Here is a 20,573-nt window from a genome sequence, read left to right as displayed (position 1 = left end):
AAGGTACAGTATCATGCCGAGGGAAGTTCTCCATCATGTAATCACAATCAAAATTTTTCTTTTCTCTTTAGGTTTTTGTAGACAAAATACAATTTTTTTAAAAAAATGGGTTTTTTCGCAATTTAATTTTTTAGCATAAATTTTTGTTTTTTTGAAAAACGACATTTTTTTCAGTGCATATTTTTTCGGATAGAAATATTCATTCCCTGTAACTCATATTCAATTTTGCTGTATAAAATACAGTAATTGAACAAAAAAAAATTGAAATTCATAGATGTGGAAACGTTTACGCCCTTTTGAAAAGTTGCTCTTGAGTCAAAATAGTCTTATTACCTGTGGAAAATGTTTAGTCTTCCATGCCGGTGAAACGTGTAAAGTTTCATTGGAATCTAAGATGGTCGATCACGATTTTAAAGATTTTCGGACGGATCTTCGTGGAATTCCTCTATTCAGCTTTTTGCTGGTGGCTGCGTTTTAAAATGTGCACTCTACTTTGACAAGTTGTTCGTCCAGTGTCAGTTTTGGCAATTCGTTAGTAATGTCAATTTTGACAAACTACAAGTTTCACAACTCTCACCTACCCTGCTCATTTATGTTCTCAATTCAAACGTTAAACGTCAAATTTGAAATTTGTTAGATTGTTTTCAATCGCCTTTTTCGTTGCTATCAATTTATTCGCGTATCTATTTATAAGCTGATCAATAAATTTTTAAACATGTTCTCAGCTTTTTGAAAGCTATGTGTTAAGAGAATTAAGAAAGTCGAGATCTCATCTCATCACATACAATTCGACCAGTAATAAATCAAATTTTCAAATGACCAGGAAAACCGTGAAATCTTCTAACAATACAGTACCTTAGCAGCTTAGTTCGTTTAACATCTGCGCGAATTTCGATCACAATTTGTAGCAAAAAAATGAAAAAAATAATTCTGATGATTAGCTTTCCTCAGTACAGCGATGACCCGATTAAATTATAAGACCGAATGGTCATCGTATTGTGCGCTGTTAGTGGACCGATTATTGAAGGCCATTTACGTATACATGATTTCGAATATTCTATGTTCTGTACTTGTGACGCTAGGACTACAATCAGCTGAATCCATTGTGCCGACTCGAACCGAACTAGGCTTTTTCTTCGAGGGAGAAAATCAAAAAATATGATTTGACGTGCAATGTTTGAGTTGAGAATTGAAATGAACGCCTACCGCGATGTGAAAATTGAGACTGAAGGAACGGTTTGTCAAAATTGACACTGGACAGACGACTTGTCAAAGTGGGGTGCGCATTTGGGAACGCAGCCACGAACAAAAAGCAGAATAGCGGCAGTGAACTTTTTATGTACTGAAAGTACTCATCACACTCATTATCGTGCATGATCCAGAATAATTAGATTATTACAATTAATTGAATAAACATGCTTTGCAAAACAGTTTTTGTTCGAAAGCAATTAAATTTTCAAAGCATAATCAAGCGCATTAAATGCTAGAGCGAGTAAAGGCGCTAGGCTTATTAGCCAGGGCAAGGTGTAAATACTTCTGTCCCATCCCACAGAACCAATGGAGTGACATAAAATTTCTTAGCCAAGTCACTCCCATTATATTATACCCCCTCTTTAAACTGAATGAATAATTTAATTGCCGTCTAATTTTGAAACATCTTCAAACTCAAATTAAATGAATAATTTAATTGCCGTCTAATTTTGAAACATCTTCAAACTCAACTCTGCACAGTAGGCAGACTAACAGACATAACACTCAAAAACAAAGCTTCGCCCGCTTTACCGGTCATTTTAAAAATATTTGTTGTTGGGACTATAGCCACATTTGAAATATGAACTGACATATGAACATATAAATAAGCATATTGGGGATAGACCACTAGTGAAAAATTGTTCCCAAACCTGAGGCATAACCCACCAGTAAATGAGTGTTTGGGACTGTGAATAAAAGGTAGAGCTAGTGTTATGGGAAAATTGTCGGATCGATGTTTTTTGAGGGAATTCCCTCATAGTGTTGTCTGTTAGTCTGTGGTTTTACTATTTGCAAAATATGAAAATATGTATTCAAATATTAATGTTGACAAGAAAAACACTACAGAATAACTGCAATGTTTTCCAGGATGCTTTTCAATGCTGGCCGTTGAAGGGTTAGAATAGAATAGAAAAGCGTAATTAAATGCATAATAAACACGGGTAAACCTTTTCTTCCAACCGTAAACCACAAATGAGCTAGGAATAACCTTGAAATAACAAAATAGCATTCGGAAACAAATAATTTTTTGAACAAATTCAAACTAAACTTACTTGTAAGAAATTAGACTCCGTTACCTTAATCATCTTCCACCGTAGACTCAAAACCAGTGACTGTGTCATCGAAAATGATCCCGTAATGGTTTATGCGAAATTCAAGTTCACTTCATCTTTATCTGCAGTTTGTTACCTTCGGGAATTCTGTGCATCACTGCAGCGTATATGTTGACCTGGATTGAGCGAACCTACGTAAAATTCAGTTATTCATTTCCACCATTTCCACTGAAGAAATATTTCTCGGGTTCATATTTCCTGCACGTAGCGTAGTTGCAAGTGAAATGCAGTAGATTAATCACTGAAACAGAAATGTTTAAGATTGAACACCGGTTGATTTTAATATGACACTTACCCAGGTTACACCTGCATCTCATTGGATGTGCATGTAAATCCAGGTGAAATAAGGTATGATCCGCTAATCGATTCATGCTTCCTGTCCTGTTTTTCCGGACTTACTGGGCCTAGTTGCCATCAGAAAAAAAAACCAAAGCGAATTCAGGAACAACTTTTGATCTGAAGTATTTCAGTTTCTCTTTGTACTGCAATAAAATGTCATTAAAACACTAACGGGAAACAATTCTTCTGGCAGAAATTTGATTACATAATTGAGCCAATCAGACTTGTGACTCGGAAAAATCTTATCCATTAATTGTTCACTTAATCGTTCAATGAGATATTGTTTCTGTATAGAAGACGCTGACGCTGCCTCAGTGACGGAGCATTCTTCTTTCTGATGGATTGATTTTTTTTCAAACTATTGTGGCTCAATTAAATCAGACCCTTTTGATTTTGCTGTCGTTATTGAGTTGGTCTGTGACAAGATTTTATGTAATTGTGTTTGTTCCCAGTTGCTCCGGAGCAATCGAAAACAACAGAAATTTGCTTCTTTTTACTCCTGTTTACACCCAGAAGGCGAATACAGGAACTCTGTACTCCCAAGTACGAGTTTCTCCTGTTACTGGAACATATTAATTGCTGCCACCAAACTGAAATAATGAAACGGATTGGGATTAGTTTATTGATTAGTGCCTTATTTTGTAATATAATGCCGGAAGATAACCCCAAAATCGAGTTTGATGTAGCATTCGCATATTAACTTTTAAATAGGGCTAATAAGACTTGTAAACAAACTTTTGCTTTGCTGATTTCTCTTAATTTGTTATAATTTCAACGCAGAAAACATTTGAAATTGATTTTACGAGGAGTAAAGATGTCGATTAATGTAGATTTTTTTTATGAAATTGAGCTCGGCAGCGAAACAAGTTTGTTTGCAAAAATCCTATTAACCCTTTTGAAGAATTAATATTGAATTAACCTTTTTTCGAAAAAGACGCGATTCGGAACACTTGCCGAAAGTTTTTAAATACTTAATCGAATACAAACTAAGCTTACCTTTGGAGAATTCGAATCCATCTTCAGGATTATCAGAGCAGACGCAAAAACATTGGCCGGTGCGCAGGTTTTTCTGAGCATTAAAGACAGCTCTTCGCCACAAACAAGCTGATGAAACAACAAATACACCATATTTATAAAAATGACGCCAGTAAATACATTGTGCCTGCAATTTCCTTTGACCTCAATGTGGGAGCTAAACGGAAGAAAAACGTGCAAATGGTTACAATAATTTCACAAAATGGAGTTTTCACGCGATTTGGGTTAAAATGATAAAAGCGGTGAACCTAATTTTTGGGTTACCGGAATCTGATAAGTACTACCCACTATTCGCCCAAAAAAGTAATGAGGCGAATACCCAGTATTTGGGTAGCAGCCATTTCCATTTTTTTACCTAATTTTGAGTAGCAGGAACATGAACTTTGCATTGAGCATATTTTACCCAAAAAATAGGTTACTTTGGTTTTCAGTGTGGATTCCAAATCAAATCCAACAACCGATTCCGACTCAAAATCGGTTGTTGCATTTGATTTGGAATCCATACTGACTCCATTCTAGATTCCGAATCAAATTCCGGTTTGACGGGGCTACATCCCTTCAGCCCAGTTAAGCTCAGCCGGAAATTAATCGGAATTCAGGCTGGTTCCAGTCAGTATATCGGCTTCCGTGACACAACCGATTCTAGTTAGAATCGGTTGTGCCACTGGAGCCGGAATACGAACTGGAACTAACCAGAACTCCAGTTCATTTTCGGCTGAACTTTACTGGGAGGGTTTAGAATCTAATTTCGAATGGTTTGACTGGGATCTAGTTTACCGTGTAGGTTTCTTGAAATGTTGGCATCCTATTTATTTTCTTGGCAAAAAAATCGGTAAAATTTTACGCGCGCTTTTGACACAACAAACTGTGCCGTTTTGGAAGCATACGTGCCTTAATCGAGTGTAGTCTTTCTGGCATAGACTTTAGATTCTATCATTGCTTTAAATTTTTTAATTTATCGAATACCCGGTTTTCTTATTTCGTGTTGTAGTAATATTGAAATAATCGTAAGAGCATGTCTAGCCCTGCGAGATCGAACCGAGGACGTCGGCAAGAAAATGGTTCACAAAATACTCCCTTAAAACAGAGTAAGTGCTTTATCAAGTTTCGATCGTTTGTTTATTTAAAATATACCTATTTCTCCAGCCACTAGCAATGATGAAACGGAAACTCCGCTTCGTATGGGCAATCGGTCACAGGCTGCCAATGTGGTGGTTGAAAATTCCGATAACGTAACGGTTCCGACTTCTCCGGCTGCAGGTGGCTCGGCAGCAGCGATGGCACCTCCAACTAGCCCCTATGTTGCTGTTGGTGGGAGCGGTGCCGTTGGGATGAGCGAGATAGACATTAGCTCTCCATTGAACTACGGGACACCAAGTTCAATGGGATCTGTTCGTACACCGCGATCTGGAATCCGAGGTACACCCATGAGACAACGACCAGATTTACGTGCCGATCGAAGGGTGCGTCAAGTTAACGTTGCATCAGACCAACTTGAGCCTATACCGGAGGGAAGTCAACCGTCCGAAACGGACTCGGCCGCACCAAGTCAGCCCAGGTTAGTGGTTTGGGGAACCAACGTTGTTGTCTCCGAATGCTTGAAGAAGTTCAAAGACTTCCTGATGAGATATATTGATCCTGATGCAGCTCAAGATGAAATTTCGGAGGGCATGAACTTGAACGAACCTTTATATATGCAAAAGTTGGAAGACATTCACACGCTTGAAGAGCCCTTTTTGAACATCAATTGTTCCCACTTGAAAACCTTTGATGAAGGTCTCTATCGGCAGCTGATTTGCTATCCTCAGGATGTTATACCTACTTTTGATGTTGCGGTGAATGAAATGTTTTTCGAGAGATACCCAGCTGCTGTTCTGGAACATCAGATTCAAGTGCGACCGTTCAATGCTGAGAAAACGCGAAGCATGCGGGCGTTGAATCCGGAAGATATTGATCAGTTGATTACAATCAGCGGAATGGTTATACGTACTTCAAACATCATGCCCGAAATGCGCGAAGCGTTCTTCAAATGTATTGTCTGTAACTTTAGCACAGTAGTTGAGCTTGAAAGAGGACGAATATCCGAACCGACACTCTGCTCTCACTGCAATACTAATCATTGCTTCCAGTTGATTCATAATCGGTCACAGTTTGCTGATCGTCAAATGGTGAAACTCCAAGAAGCACCAGGTAATTATTTTGATATTTTCAATATTATCTGATAATAGATAGATTGTTCCAAACATAGATGACATGGCTGCTGGTCAGACTCCTCATAATGTACTGCTCCTAGCTCACGATGATCTAGTGGACAAAGTACAACCTGGTGATCGTGTCACGGTAACTGGTATTTACAAAGCCATGCCAATTCAAGAAAATCCACGTCAACGTAATGTCAAGTCCGTATACAAAACTCACATTGACGTAGTTCATTTCCGTAAAGTTGATGACAAGAGATTGTACGAGCAGGAAGAGGGCAAGGATCACATGTTCCCACCCGAACGAGTTGAACTCCTGAAAAAACTTTCACAGAAACCGGATGTGTATGATCGATTGGTCCGAACAATTGCTCCATCTATCTACGAGAATACGGATATAAAGAAAGGTATTTTATTACAACTCTTCGGTGGATCTAAGAAAAAGCAAGCTACATCCGGCCGACAGAATTTCCGAGCAGAGATTCACATTTTGCTATGCGGTGATCCAGGTACTTCCAAATCACAGTTATTGCAATATGTGTATCATTTAGTACCCAGATCGCAATATACTTCGGGAAAGGGATCATCGGCAGTAGGTTTGACTGCTTATGTGACGAAGGATCCGGAATCGAGGCAGCTTGTTTTGCAGACGTGAGTAGTAATACGTGTTCTGCAATCGGTTATTTTAATTACATCCAATTTTTCTTTAGCGGTGCACTGGTTTTGGCAGACAATGGAGTCTGTTGCATCGATGAATTTGACAAAATGAACGATTCGACCAGAAGTGTTTTGCACGAAGTTATGGAACAGCAAACTCTTAGTATTGCCAAAGCAGGTATCATTTGTCAGTTAAATGCTCGTACATCCATTCTAGCAGCAGCAAATCCGTCAGAATCACAGTGGAACAAAAATAAAACTATCATCGATAATGTTCAATTGCCTCACACGCTGATGTCAAGGTTTGATTTGATTTTCTTGATCCTTGATCCGCAAGATGAAGTGTTTGATCGACGTTTGGCAGCTCATCTTGTTTCGCTCTACTATGCTAACCGAGAGGATGAAGAGGATACTTTATTTGTAAGTATTTTACAAAATGCCGTTACAAACATGTTAAACTATAATTTATACCAATTAGGATATGAGTGTGCTCCGTGACTATATGGCCTATGCAAAGGAGCACATCAACCCGGTTTTATCAGAAGAGGCCCAGCAGCGACTTATTCAAGCATACGTCGACATGCGAAAGGTCGGCGCAGGCCGTGGTCAAATATCGGCCTATCCAAGACAGTTGGAAAGTTTGATTCGACTGGCCGAAGCCCACGCTAAAGTGCGACTTAGCGAAACCGTCGAAGTTGTTGATGTCGAAGAAGCCTGGCGCTTGCACCGCGAAGCTCTCAAACAGTCGTCTACCGATCCTCTATCGGGTAAGATCGATGTGGGTATTTTGACAACAGGATTATCTAGTGCGGCGCGTAAGAAACGAGCAGAATTAGTCGCTAGTATCAAGGAAAATCTTAAATCGAAGGGAAAAATTTCGACGATACCTTATTTGAAGTTGTTTGGAGAGATTAAAGAAGCTTCCCAAGTTGTAAGAAATCGTGTGTGGTAGAACGATATGCAGACTTACTTAGAACATCTTTTTCTTTCAGCTGGTAACGAAGGAACAGTTTGAGGATGCGTTGAAGGAATTACAGGATGAGGGTGTTATTGTTATTGTTGGTAATAACACCATCAGGATATGTTAATGTTAACAATGTACGTCGTCGACATAAGGTACAAGTTTCCTTCTGAGGTCACCTTAAAACACCAATGTTTTTTATGACTAGTAATAAGATTTCTTTTTTATTGCTCAATATAAATATTTGTCAAAAATTACATAATTTAATTTTTGTGTTTGTTCAGTATCATGATTGACAACCAAACATTAGCCGTTATTAATCCATTGTATTTTCCGATACGATTGGTTTGTTTTTCAGTGGTTTCAAATCGTTTAAATATACGGAATGCCTCTCAAACAATTCCACCAGCGGTTCTTGTGGTTTGTTGCATTCGCGATCATATTTTGCACCAACAGCCCAAAGCGATTCCAGATCGTATTGCTCCCTGGCGGTTTCAGAGAAGATATGTAAGGCAATATTTCCTAAATCTAGTGCCATCCATTCTCGACTATTTTCCCCCTCAATCTTTGGAATAACGTCGCGTTGCGTTCGTTTCATTTTAAATATTTTACGAACGAATTCTGCAATACCTCGCATATGGCGGAAGCTCATGCCCGTCACCACACAGATGTAATCAACATATTTAATTTCACTAGGAACAATGCAAACAAAAAGATTTTCAGCATTATTCATGCGAAGAACTGTTACCAGATCGTCTATGTCGTAAACGCCAGTTTTTCCACCTAAAATGAATTATCTGGTTAATTTTAATTAGCTCTAAAAAGTTATATAACGTACGTTCCAAATTTATTTCACTAAACAAACTCGACGGTTCCGCGCCCTTTCCAAAATCTTCAGTATCGAAATTGAGAGAAGTTTGTTGATCTCGTTGTCGCTCCTCTTCAACATCCAAAATAACGGTAGCGTCAACATCGCGAAATACTTGATACTTGTTTGCAATCGCACCAGCCGTAGAAAGTTTCGGCGTATCATTTGAGCCACGTTTATGTTGTTCTTTTGATGGTTCCGGAGAACTGAATCCGTCGTGAAAGAACCGGATAGCGTGATTACAAGATATTTGACGAATTGTTTGTAGGGAATTTCGTAAAATCAATGCCATCTCTTCAGTAGGTTATAGGAGGGTCTCTAAGATACAGGTCCATGTATATTTAGAAAAAAAAAGCCAAAAGAATCACGCAAATAAAAGTATTTTAAAATGACATATTTACATTAAATTTTATCGCAATATCCCAGTAAAGTTCAGCCGCAATGCTGCCTGCTTCCCAGTCACCGTGGCGAGCAGAAAGTTAGCAAAAGTTGAGCAAAGCGAAATTGATGCTGCCCAGTGAGCAAATTTTCTGGCAGAGCCCAGTGAGCAAATTTTCTGGCAGAGACTTTGCTAGATTTCTGTAAGCCTTGGTTTGGCAGCCCTGTCAGATTTCTGCGCGTATCCTGTCGGGTTAGTTGAGCTGGGGCGAACTCGGTTTCGGTCGCGTTTTCTGGCAAATTTTGATAGGAACCGAGCTAAACCCTAGCATAACTCGGACATAAACTGTGCAAAGATCCTGGCAATTCCAACCTGGTAGAATTTAGCACAAATCGAGCAAAACATCTGACAAAGATATGGCAGGAAGCGTGCAGAGATCTTGGCCGTACATTTCTGGCTCGATTATGGATAAAAGTGAGCAGCATCGGTTGGTTTAACCGCTTCTGTCAGAAACGGTTGTTGCATTTGAGCGAATTCGTTGCCAGAATTCTCGCACAAATTGCGCAAAATGCTCGCAGAAACTCTGCCAGCATCAATTTCGCTTTGCTCAACTTTTGCTAGAAAAACTCTAGAAAGAGAACTGCGGAGACTCCATTTTGGATCAATTGGATTCGCGTTTACTGTCAAAAAACGAATCCAATCGAACATTGCCTATCCTTATAACATTGGACGTGTTGCCATACAATGCCGTGGTATACGTTGCCAAAAATGCTGTTTTTCTCTCCGCAGTTCTCTTACTAGAGTTTTTCTACTTTTGCTAACTTTTTGCTTGCCACGCTGACCGGGAGACCGCTCTGCTAGATTTCTGTAAGTCTTGGTTTGGCAGCCCTGTCAGATTTCTGCGCGTAATCTGTCGGGTTAGTTGAGCTAGGGCGAACTCGGTTTCGCTCGCGTTTTCTGGCAAATTTTGACAGGAACCGAGCTAAACCCTGGCATAACTCGGACATAAACTTTGCAAAGATCCTGGCAAGTCCTACCTGGTAGAATTTAGCACGAATCGAGCAAAACATCTGACAAAGATATGGCAGGAAGCGTGCAGAGATCTTGGCCGTACATTTCTGGCTCGATTCTGGATAAAGGTGAGCAGCATCGGTTGGTTTAACCGCTTCTGTCAGAAACGGTGATTCCATTTGAGCGAGTTCGTTGCCAGAATTCTCGCACAAATTGCGCAAAATGCTCGCAGAAACTCTGCCAGCATCAATTTCGCTTTGCTCAACTTTTGCACACTTTCTGCTTGCCACGCTGACCGGGTGGCACCCTCCCCCCCAATGAGCAAATTTTCTGGCAGAGACCGCTCTGCTAGATTTCTGTCAGTCTTGGTTTGGCAGCCCTGTCAGATTTCTGCGCGTATCCTGTCGGGTTAGTTGAGCTAGGGCGCACTCGATTTCGCTCGCGTTTTCTGGCAAATTTTGACAGGAACCGAGCTAAACTCTGGCATAACTCGGACATAAACTGTGCAAAGATCCTGGCCACAGTTTATAAAGAACAGTTGCGCAAAGACTGAAGCAAATCTACCTATTGAACACTCAAAACGTCTACCTATCGGACACGAAGAATAACAATGCTCGAATGCGTGGGGAGTATCGTTATTATGTGATTATAATTATGAGAAAAAATTCAATGATGTAATATTAACATTTAAATAATGTTAATATTTTGCTTAATGACAATTATTAAAAAATATATGTTCACTGATATTCAAATTTGGCACTATTTTAAACACCGGAACAGCTCTTCCACCGACAGTGGAAATATGAAAGTATTTCTCATAGTTAAAGTGCAGCTAAAATTTTGACAAATTTATACAAATGTACCTGTTTCAAATTTATCTTACGCTGCAAATTCGACTGTTTTTTGTCACACCCCAATCAGACGGCAAGCGGCAAAAATCAATGCATTTCGTTCTTAGTTGCGGATCAGTTGAGAACCGGAAAAAGCTTAAATTCTTTATACGATGTTATTTATCGTACTGATTTTTACAAAATAAAACTAAACACTTAATTTTAAATTTTTAAATGCACAAAGTTAACTTCTAACTGAAGCGTTTGGGTTAAGTCATTTGAAATTTAACTAAAAATAAAAGGTTGCCAAAATTTAAAAAAGACCAATGATTGGTCCAATGTTGCCAATCCTCTTTACGCAACTCTACTATTAAAAACTCTGATCCTGGCAATTCCTACCTGGTAAAATTTAGCACGAATCGAGCAAAACATCGTTGCCAGAATTTTCGCACAAATCGCGTAAATTGCTCGCAGAAACTCTGCCATCATCAATTTCGCTTTGCTCAACTTTTGCTAACTTTCTGCTTGCCACGCTGATCGGGCAGCGCTTCTGCCACCAAGTGAGCAAATTTTCTGGCAGTGACCGCTCCAGGGTGGCCAGATAGAATTCCTTAATATCGGTAGGGTCACTAAAAGTTTATCGGAAGTTATCGGTAGGCCGGGTTGTTGTCCCAAAAACGTAGTATTGATATAGAATTGTAAAATACTGGCAACACAGATCTCTGACCAAATCCAACCTAAAAAATGAATGTTGAGTAGGATGTGTCCAAAATCTATAAAAATCGGTAGTTTTCGGTAGGAATAACAAAATATCGGTAGTTTTGCATTGGTCGTCTGGGAATCGGTAGGGAAGACCAAAATCGGTAGGACTACCGATAAATCTGTAGGTCTGGCCACCCTGGACCGCTCTGCTAGATTTCTGGGACGGGACCTGCGGATACGTGCTTTCTTATTCTTTCTTTTTGTTTGTTATATCGTACTTCTTCGAATCACACACACTAATACATGGTGTAGTTCAAGAAATGACATGACTTTTTTAAAAAACAAGAATTCATAATGAACTTTCATTTTTTTCGTGAATCCATTATCATGAAGTGCAAGGTAAAAAATTGCGGTCGTAATAAAGCGAAAAATCCGGCGATAACTTTTCACCGTTTTCCGGTGAATCTCGATTTGGGAGAACAGTGGGAGAAGTTCACAAGAATTGACGATCTCGAAATTAATGAAAGCACGAGAATTTGTAGCGTATGTATTTTAAAAGCATTGATTTAAGTTATATATTCATGTGTCGTGTTATTAAATTGTCGGAATGGATCTTTGGGTTTATTTTATAATTTATTTTATACAACATTGTTCCTATTCAATAATATTTTTGATCACTATAGAATGTTATCGAACCTAAAAAATAATACTAAAAAAGTCCTCTCTATTGCACAAGCTTCTTTTTTTGTTACTATCATCTCCACTATCATTATTGATCTGATGAGTAATTTATTGACATATTTGAAAAAAAAACAAAGTTAACATTTTCTCAATTTCAAATATAATACTCCCCATATTAATTACTCTTAGGACAGCTGGTTCAATCTGACATTTGCGTGCTGGATCAATTTGACACGCTTTTTATTTCTTTCCGCAGGTCCCGTCCCAGCTAGATTTCTGTAAGTCTTGGTTTGGCAGCCCGGGGCAGTCCCGCCCACCCAGTGAGCAAATTTTCTGGCAGAGACCGCTCTGCTAGATTTCTGTAAGTCTTGGTTTGGCAGCCCTGTCAGATTTCTGCGCGTATCCTGTCGGGTTAGTTGAGCTAGGGCGAACTCGGTTTCGCTCGCGTTTTCTGGCAAATTTTGACAGGAACCGAGCATAACTCGGACATAAACTGTGCAAAGATCCTAGCAATTCCTACTTGGTTAAATTTAGCACGAATCGAACAAAACATCTGACAAAGATGTGACAAGAAGCGTGCAGAGATCTTGGCTGTACATTTCTGACTAAATTCTGGATAAAAGTGAGCAGCATCGGTTGGTTTAACCGCTTTTGTCAGAAACGGTTGTTGCATTTGAGCGAATTCGTTGCCAGAATTCTCGCACAAATCGCGCAAAATGCTCGCAGAAACTCTGCCAGCATCAATTTCGCTTTGCTCAACTTTTGCTAACTTTCTGCTGGTCACGCTGACCGGGCAGTCATCGTGGCAAGCAGAAAGATAGCAAAAGTTGAGCAAAGCGAAATTGATGCTGGCAGAGTTTCTGCGAGCATTTTGCGCGATTTGTGCGAAAATTCTGGTAACAAATTCGCTCAAATGCAACAACCGTTTCTGACAGAAGCGGTTAAACCAACCGATGCTGCTCACTTTTATCCAGAATCCAGTCAGAAATGTACGGCCAAGATCTCTGCACGCTTCCTGTCACATCTTTGTCAGATGTTTTGCTCGATTCATGCTAAATTCTACCAGGTAGGAATTGCCAGGATCTTTGTACAGTTTATGTCCGAGTTATGCCAGGGTTTAGCTCGGTTCCTGTCAAAATTTGCCAGAAAACGCGAGCGAAACCGAGTTCGCCCCAGCTCAACTAACCCGACAGGATACGCGCAGAAATCTGATTGGGCTGCCAAACCAAGCCTTGCAGAAATCTAGCAGAGCTGTCCCTGCCAGAAAATTTGCTCACTGGAAGGAAGAAACAAAGATTTTGGTTTCAAACATGGTAAGTAATATGGATTTCATGTCTTCAGACATGTTTTTATTATAAATTTACATAAAATTAAAAAAAAAATAAGAAAAAATACAAGCAAAACCTGAAGCGGTACAAAACCGGTCCTGCCGGTGCGTGCCTGGCAGAAAAAACCGTTAATAACCGTAAGGCGAAAAATTCTGCCAGAAACGGTTGTTGCATTTGAGCCGGCCGGCTGGGCAGCGCTCTGCCAGCCAGACCCCAGAAATTCTGCCAGACTTTATTTCACTGCCGGCTATCTGGGGGGAATTCTGTCAGGCACGTCCACGTATATGGCACTTCCCGCTCGGACGTGCATGGCAGAATTCCCCCCAGATAGCCGACAGCGAAATAAAAAGTTTGGCAGAATTTCTGGGGGTCTGGCTGGCAGAGCGCTGCCCAGCCGGCCGGCTCAAATGCAACAACCGTTTCTGGCAGAATTTTTCGCCTTACGGTTATTAACGGTTTTTTCTGCCGGATTTCTGCCAGGCACGCACCGGCAGGATCGGTTTTGTACCGCTTCAGGTTTTGCTTGCATTTTTTCTTAATTTTTTTTAAATTTTATGTGAATTTATGACAAAAACATGTCTGGAGACATGAAATCCATATTACTTACCATGTTTGAAACCAAAATCTTTGTTTCTCCTTATTTCTTCATCTGCCAAAACTATTCTTCTTGGAAAAATGTAAATATGATGAAAATGATACAACAATAAACAAACCAGAACCGGCGAGGCGAATCTGCCTGCCATAACTGGAAGGAGTATAGCTGAATTCTGGCAGCGCCATTTTGATAATTTTGACAGCTGCCGGAATCCTGTCGGATTTTTGCTGGCTGCCCGTTTTTCTTCCAAGCGGGTTCTATCCCATTTGTATTGAACTGACGTAAGTCAACATCTCAGCGGGCACAAAAATTATGGGCCCCACTGACAGTTCAAATTGTTCTGCTTGTTTTGCTCGAAGCTCGATTTGCACTAGTCAGATACCGTGCGGCATGACTCAATTATAAGACATTTGTTAAAAAGCGAAAATATTGGATAGCTAATTAAAGAAAAAATTGATTCTGTTTATTGTGGATCGACCCTAACGCGACGTTTTAGATGTTGGCATAGAAATTATGGCGGCGTAGTAGATACCTGGGCACGTCCCCAGTTAAACTCATTCCGGAACCGGTTCGGATTTCTGAATGGACCCTCTAAGAACGGTTGGTTTCAAAATCGTCCAATGAAGGACGTTCGTTGGACCTATTTGGGCAACGTCCAAATAACCGTTCAACAAACGTCCATCGTTGGACTCGTGTTGAACGATTTTGAAACAATTTTTTGGACGTCTCAATGGGGAGTCATTATGGATTCCAAATCAAATGCAACAACCGATTCCGACTCAGAATCGGTTGTTGCATTTGATTTGGAATCCATACTGACTCCATTCAGGATTCCGAATCAAATTCCGAATGGTTTGACCGGGTCCGAGCGGGGTATTTTGCGCGATTTGTGCGAGATTTCTGGCAAAGAATTCGCTCAAATACAACAACCGTTTCTGACAGAAGTGGTTAAACTAACCGATGCTGCTCACTTTTATCCCGAATCCAGTCAGAAATGTACGGCCAAGATCTCTGCACGCTTCCTGCCACATCTTTGTCAGATGTTTTGCTCGATTCATGCTAAATTCTACCAGGTAGGAATTGCGAGGATCTTTGCACAGTTTATGTCCAAGTTACCCACTGAGACGTCCAAAAAATTGTTTCAAAATCGTTCAACACGGGTCCAACGATGGACGTTCGTTGAACGGTTATTTGGACGTTGTCCAAATTGGTCCAACGAACGTCCTTCATTGGACGATTTTGAAACCAACCGTTCTTAGGTATGCCAGGGTTTTGCTCGGTTCCTGTCAAAATTTGCCAGAAAACGCGAGCGAAACAGAGTTCGCCCTAGCTCAACTAACCCGACAGGATACGCGCAGAAATCTGACAGGGCGGTCAAACCAAGACTGACAGAAATCTAGCAGAGCGGTCTCTGCCAGAAAATTTGGTGACTGGATTCCAGCTCAAATGCATCAACCGAGAGGCGGAATCGGTTGTTTTCTTTGAGCAAGATTCCATACTGAATCCATTCAGGATTTCGAACTTGTAGTTCCGGAATGGATTTGACGGATAGTTGGGATAGGTTGGTGTGGGGGCGGTAGCCCAGTGAGCAAATTTTCTGGCAGAGACCGCTCTGCTAGATTTCTGTAAGTCTTGGTTTGGCAGCCCTGTCAGATTTCTGCGCGTATCCTGTCGGGTTAGTTGAGCTAGGGCGAACTCGGTTTCGCTCGCGTTTTCTGGCAAATTTTGACAGGAACCGAGCATAACTCGGACATAAACTGTGCAAAGATCCTGGCAATTCCTACTTGGTTAAATTTAGCACGAATCGAACAAAACATCTGACAAAGATGTGACAGGAAGCGTGCAGAGATCTTGGCCGTACATTTCTGACTAAATTCTGGATAAAAGTGAGCAGCATCGGTTGGTTTAACCACTTCTGTCAGAAACGGTTGTTGCATTTGAGCGAATTCGTTGCCAGAATTCTCGCACAAATCGCGCAAAATGCTCGCAGAAACTCTGCCAGCATCAATTTCGCTTTGCTCAACTTTTGCTAACTTTCTGCTGGCCACGCTGACCGGGAGTGTTTATCGTATATTAATTCAAATGTTTACACACGATTTTTAAATTTTCTCTGAGACTAAATCTTCAATACGATGCAGTACCAAAAGTAGTACATACTTAATTAGTTACTTTAAGTACCATTAAGTACCATAAAGTACATTAAATACCGCAAATATTTAAAAAGTACGCATCAAATTCATTGTACTTTAATTACAGAAAAGATTTTAAGTACAGTAACTTAGTACTTCAAATACGCAAAATATTTTAATTACCATCAATATGTACTTTGAGTACTTTAAGTACTCACACATCGACGTTAATTACATTCAGTACTTTATTAAGTACAGCAGAAGTATTAATAATAATTATTTATAAATACTTTCATTATTTACTTTAATTATATTCAGAATATGTTTGGTATTTTCAATATGACGCACTCAAACCTGCTAGTGCTTGCCCCTCGTCCAGTTGATTCCAAGATTATGAAAGTTGTTTCAGGGTGTCCAGGAAAGTCGTTGAAATCAATTACGCTTTGAAATTTGAGACTTGTGAACGTCTGTTGAATGGTTATTTGGAAGTCGTCCAACGTTGGTCCACAGAGAACAGACATCCATGATCGAACAGAAATATTTAAAAAACGTGTGTAAACATTTGAATAAATATACGATAAACACTAGCGCCGCCGCACCAACCTATCCCAACTATCCGGCAAATCCATTCCGGAACCGTTTCGAAATCCTGAATAGATTCAGTATGGAATCTTGCTCAAAGAAAACAACCGATTCCGACTCTATCGGTTAATGCATTTGAGCTGGAATTCATGCTGGAAGTCCGAACCGATTCCGAACTAGTTTGACTGGGTAGAGGAATAACCGCTGTCAATTCTGTCGAACTCAGCCACAAAAAACATGACGACAGTAGCGCATCTGGTTTGGATATCCCAACTACCTTCGAAACCGTTAGAGATTTTGAGATTTTACACAAGTTGAATGCTGAAGATGGACGTCTCACAGAGAACAGACACCCAGTGAGCAAATTTTCTGGCAGAGACCACTCTGCTAGATTTCTGTAAGTCTTGGTTTGGCAGCCCTGTCAGATTTCTGCGCGTATCCTGTCGGGTTAGTTGAGCTATGGCGAAATCGGTTTCGCTCGCGTTTTCTGCCAAATTTTGACAGGAACCGAGCAAAACCCTGGCATAACTCGGACATAAACTGTGCAAAGATCCTGGCAATTTCTACCTGTTAGAATTTAGTACGAATCGAGCAAAACATCTGACAAAGATGTGGCAGGAAGCGTGCAGAGATCTTGGCCGTACATTTCTGACTGGATTCTGGATAAAAGTGAGCGGCATCGGTTGGTTTAACCGCTTCTGTCAGAAACGGTTGTTGCATTTGAGCGATTTCGTTGCCAGAATTCTCGCACAAATCGTGCAAAATGCTCGCAGAAACTCTGCCAGCATCAATATCGCTTTGCTCAACTTTTGCTAACTTTCTGCTTGCCACGCTTACCGGGCATCCATGATAGAACAAAAATATTTAAAAAACGTGTGTAAACATTTGAATTAATATACGAAAAACACTAGCGCCGCCACACCAACCTATCCCAACTATCCGTCAAATCGATTTCGGAACCGGTTCGAAATCCTGGATGGATTCAGCATGGAATCTAGCTCAAAGAAAACAACCGATACCGACTCTATCGGTTGACGCATTTGAGGTGGAATTCATGCTGGAAGTCCGAATCGGTTCCGGACTAGTTTGACTGGGTATAGAAATAACCGCTGTCAATTCTGTCGCACTCAGCCACAAAAAACATGACGACAGTAGCGCACCTGGTTTAGATATCCAAACTACCTTCGAAACCGTTAGAGATTTTACACAAGTTGAATGCTGAAGTTGGACGTCTGTTCTCTGTGGACGTCTGTTCTCTGTGGTTGGTCCAACGAACGTCCCGCATTGGACGATTTTGAAACCAACTGTTCTTAGAGGGGTCGCTGTTTTACCAGGTTAAAATAAAGTACCCATTAATGAGTACCAGAAATACCCATTTTGTTATTCAATTTCAGCTGTCATGAATTGGGTACTTTTCGAATTAGAATCAGGGTAAAATATTACCCATCCCAATATATTGGTGCGCAACAAGCAAAATGGGTCAAATATTACTCACAAGTGGTTGAAAACACTTAGAAGTTTTCTAAGTTTAGATTTCCGGAAGATAAGACATTGACAAGGCGGATTAACTGTTGTCCATTCAACGACGTAAATTTGGAAAATAATATAAAATAAATTAACAAGAATTCATTTTCATTAATAAAAATAGCATACTGTTCGGAAGATTTCGCCCAGTAAACTGAAAGCAGCCGCCTTTTAGTAGGCGGGTTAAACTGGATGCTGGCGATCGGTAGGCTATTGAAACTTTGTTCTAGGCTATCCGCCGTGACTTGCTGTTTACTGTAAAAGTAGTTTGGGCGGCAGGGTGAAAATGTGCGAAAAGAAGAATGTCGATGGAAAAATAAGATGCCGATTGTCACGTCTTGTCTTAGAGTCCAACAAGCGAATCAAATTTGTTAGTTGGCAGAGGATGTGGCCAACACAGAAACGAACAAAGTAGCGCCATTGACTAGAAAGTCGCCGTGAAACAACAAATCGGGTTTTGGGGGAAATTCAACCGCTGGGGAACTCTCCGATGGTGTAGACTATCATGTATCACCGGATTCGTGTCGTTAGGGCACCAGCGAACTGGAAGTCAGGTTTCACCGGAATCGCCGGACAGACCTCGACACTTTATCAGGTAGCTCGCGAATAGGCTACACTAAAAAAATGTAAACGTTATGCCTAATCGAATAGGCTACACTAAAAAAATGTAAACGTTATGCCTAATCATTTTACACATAGATTTTTTCAATCAGCGGAGGCATATAGACACTATTTGCTGGCACTTTAACCTAATATGTGTATTTAATAGTAATATAAATCTTACATTCACATTTCATAACTATAAAGCACATAAAACCCGATTCTATAACAATATGCACATATAACTTATGTGCGTGCATACATAGTTTATACAGTTGACACATAGAAGGTTTGTGTGCGCGTGACATTAGAACTATTTTTCCTGCATATGGATTTTAAGTGGTTTGAAGCCAGTAGAATTAACGTTTGGATTTTTTCAGTGTAGATCCACCGCCAGTGACTAGACTGGGTAGACTGCGCCGAAAAGCTAGCAGGTTGGGGCGCCAGTGAACCGGAAGCTACGCTCTACCCGGAATCGCTGGATGGACCTCACCGATGGTGTAGACCAGGTCCGCCACCGGGGATCAGTTGAGTAGTACGCGACTTAGCACCGGGTTCGGGTCGTCGCACAGTGGGACGAAATCCAAAAAGCGGGACATTGATATTTGAGACGAAATTATTAGTTATAGCTCTTCGATGTCTTCGGAAAGGGTTCTTTATTTTTTGAGTACTTTATTATAATGGTAGCAGATTTTAACGGGGTATATATTTGGGTGGGGCATTTTTATATGTAATCATACCCACATCAAGTGAGCACCACATTTTTTTGGTTCTACATATTTTAGGTTGATTTGTTTTGACCCAGCGTAGCGCATTGCGTTTGAAGTTTGTATGGAAATTAATATGGGAAAACCTCCTTTCTTGCATCTTCAATTTTACAAACTATAATTTTTCTTGCAATATGCCAACAATTAGATAGAAGTGTAGTCCAGGATATGCTGAACAACTTTGCCTAAGGATGCATGGTGTTAGAATGCCTCTAAAACCAGTTATAGCTGTTCAAAATCCGATAGATCGAATTAAATGCCAAAAATATATTTTTGGCCAACACTGCGGGTGTACTAATGACATTTCATATACCATCATAGCATCATATATTCTAGATTTACCACATTGGTGCTTTTGGATGAATTATTTAAAAGCGGCCCTTATACGTTCAATACTTTTGTCAATACGCGTATTGACGATATTGTTACAATATTTCAATCCCATTTGAAATCCACATCGTCAATACAAGTTTTTTCGATTACACGTACAATACTTTTGTCAATACTGTCTGGTATTGACAAAAATATTGAACGTGTAAGGCTTCCTAAAGGCCTTAGCTCAATTTCATGGGTGTAGTTAGTTGAGGAATAGGGCCTAGTGAGGGGTGGGGGGGAGTGTGTTCTTCTAGAAATTCATACTGAAAGAATGTCAAGTAGGAATACGATAGTAGGATTTTTCTTCTTCGGGAGAATAATTCTTAGTTGTGTCTCAACTACCATATTTATCGAGGCGAATTTGACTAAAAGGCAAAATGAGATAACGCAAAAAACCATCAGACACACCTTTCCTGGTTATTACATCCTAAAATCTGCTAAAATTTCTTGTTATCAATCGAAATCCTCAAAAATGAAAATTTCAATACACCTAACCTTTGGAAATACAATATGTGAAAAATATCTCTTTACATAATAGATATAGCAAGTCTTTGATTGGCCAGAAAGCTTTTTTGCACTTCTATATGAACACAAACTTACAAATTATTACTAAATCATTGATTTTATGTATAATATTTGTAGAATATTA

At 40.1% G+C, this 20,573-nt stretch overlaps 2 protein-coding genes across 2 annotated transcripts; one reads left to right on the top strand and one right to left on the bottom strand.

The window, feature by feature from the left end:
• Nucleotides 1–4,403: 4,403 nt before the first annotated feature.
• LOC131693805 (DNA replication licensing factor MCM4) lies at nucleotides 4,404–7,820 on the top strand. Its single transcript, XM_058981949.1, has 6 exons — nucleotides 4,404–4,825; nucleotides 4,884–5,927; nucleotides 5,986–6,586; nucleotides 6,646–7,012; nucleotides 7,071–7,523; nucleotides 7,585–7,820. The coding sequence occupies exons 1-6, from the start codon at nucleotides 4,753–4,755 to the stop codon at nucleotides 7,678–7,680; spliced, it is 2,634 nt and encodes an 877-aa protein (XP_058837932.1). The 5' UTR covers nucleotides 4,404–4,752; the 3' UTR covers nucleotides 7,681–7,820.
• Nucleotides 7,761–8,886, bottom strand: LOC131693809 (uncharacterized). The gene is made up of 3 exons (XM_058981954.1): nucleotides 8,823–8,886; nucleotides 8,392–8,739; nucleotides 7,761–8,336 (listed from the first exon to the last, which is right to left on the bottom strand). The coding sequence occupies exons 2-3, from the start codon at nucleotides 8,711–8,713 to the stop codon at nucleotides 7,870–7,872; spliced, it is 789 nt and encodes a 262-aa protein (XP_058837937.1). The 5' UTR covers nucleotides 8,714–8,739; nucleotides 8,823–8,886; the 3' UTR covers nucleotides 7,761–7,869.
• Nucleotides 8,887–20,573: the final 11,687 nt, after the last annotated feature.

The sequence above is a fragment of the Topomyia yanbarensis genome, chromosome 3 (assembly GCF_030247195.1).
Source record: "Topomyia yanbarensis strain Yona2022 chromosome 3, ASM3024719v1, whole genome shotgun sequence".
Lineage (NCBI taxonomy): Eukaryota > Metazoa > Arthropoda > Insecta > Diptera > Culicidae > Topomyia > Topomyia yanbarensis.
Note: the sequence above shows the minus strand (reverse complement) of the source record. Positions and strands in the feature narration are given on the sequence as shown.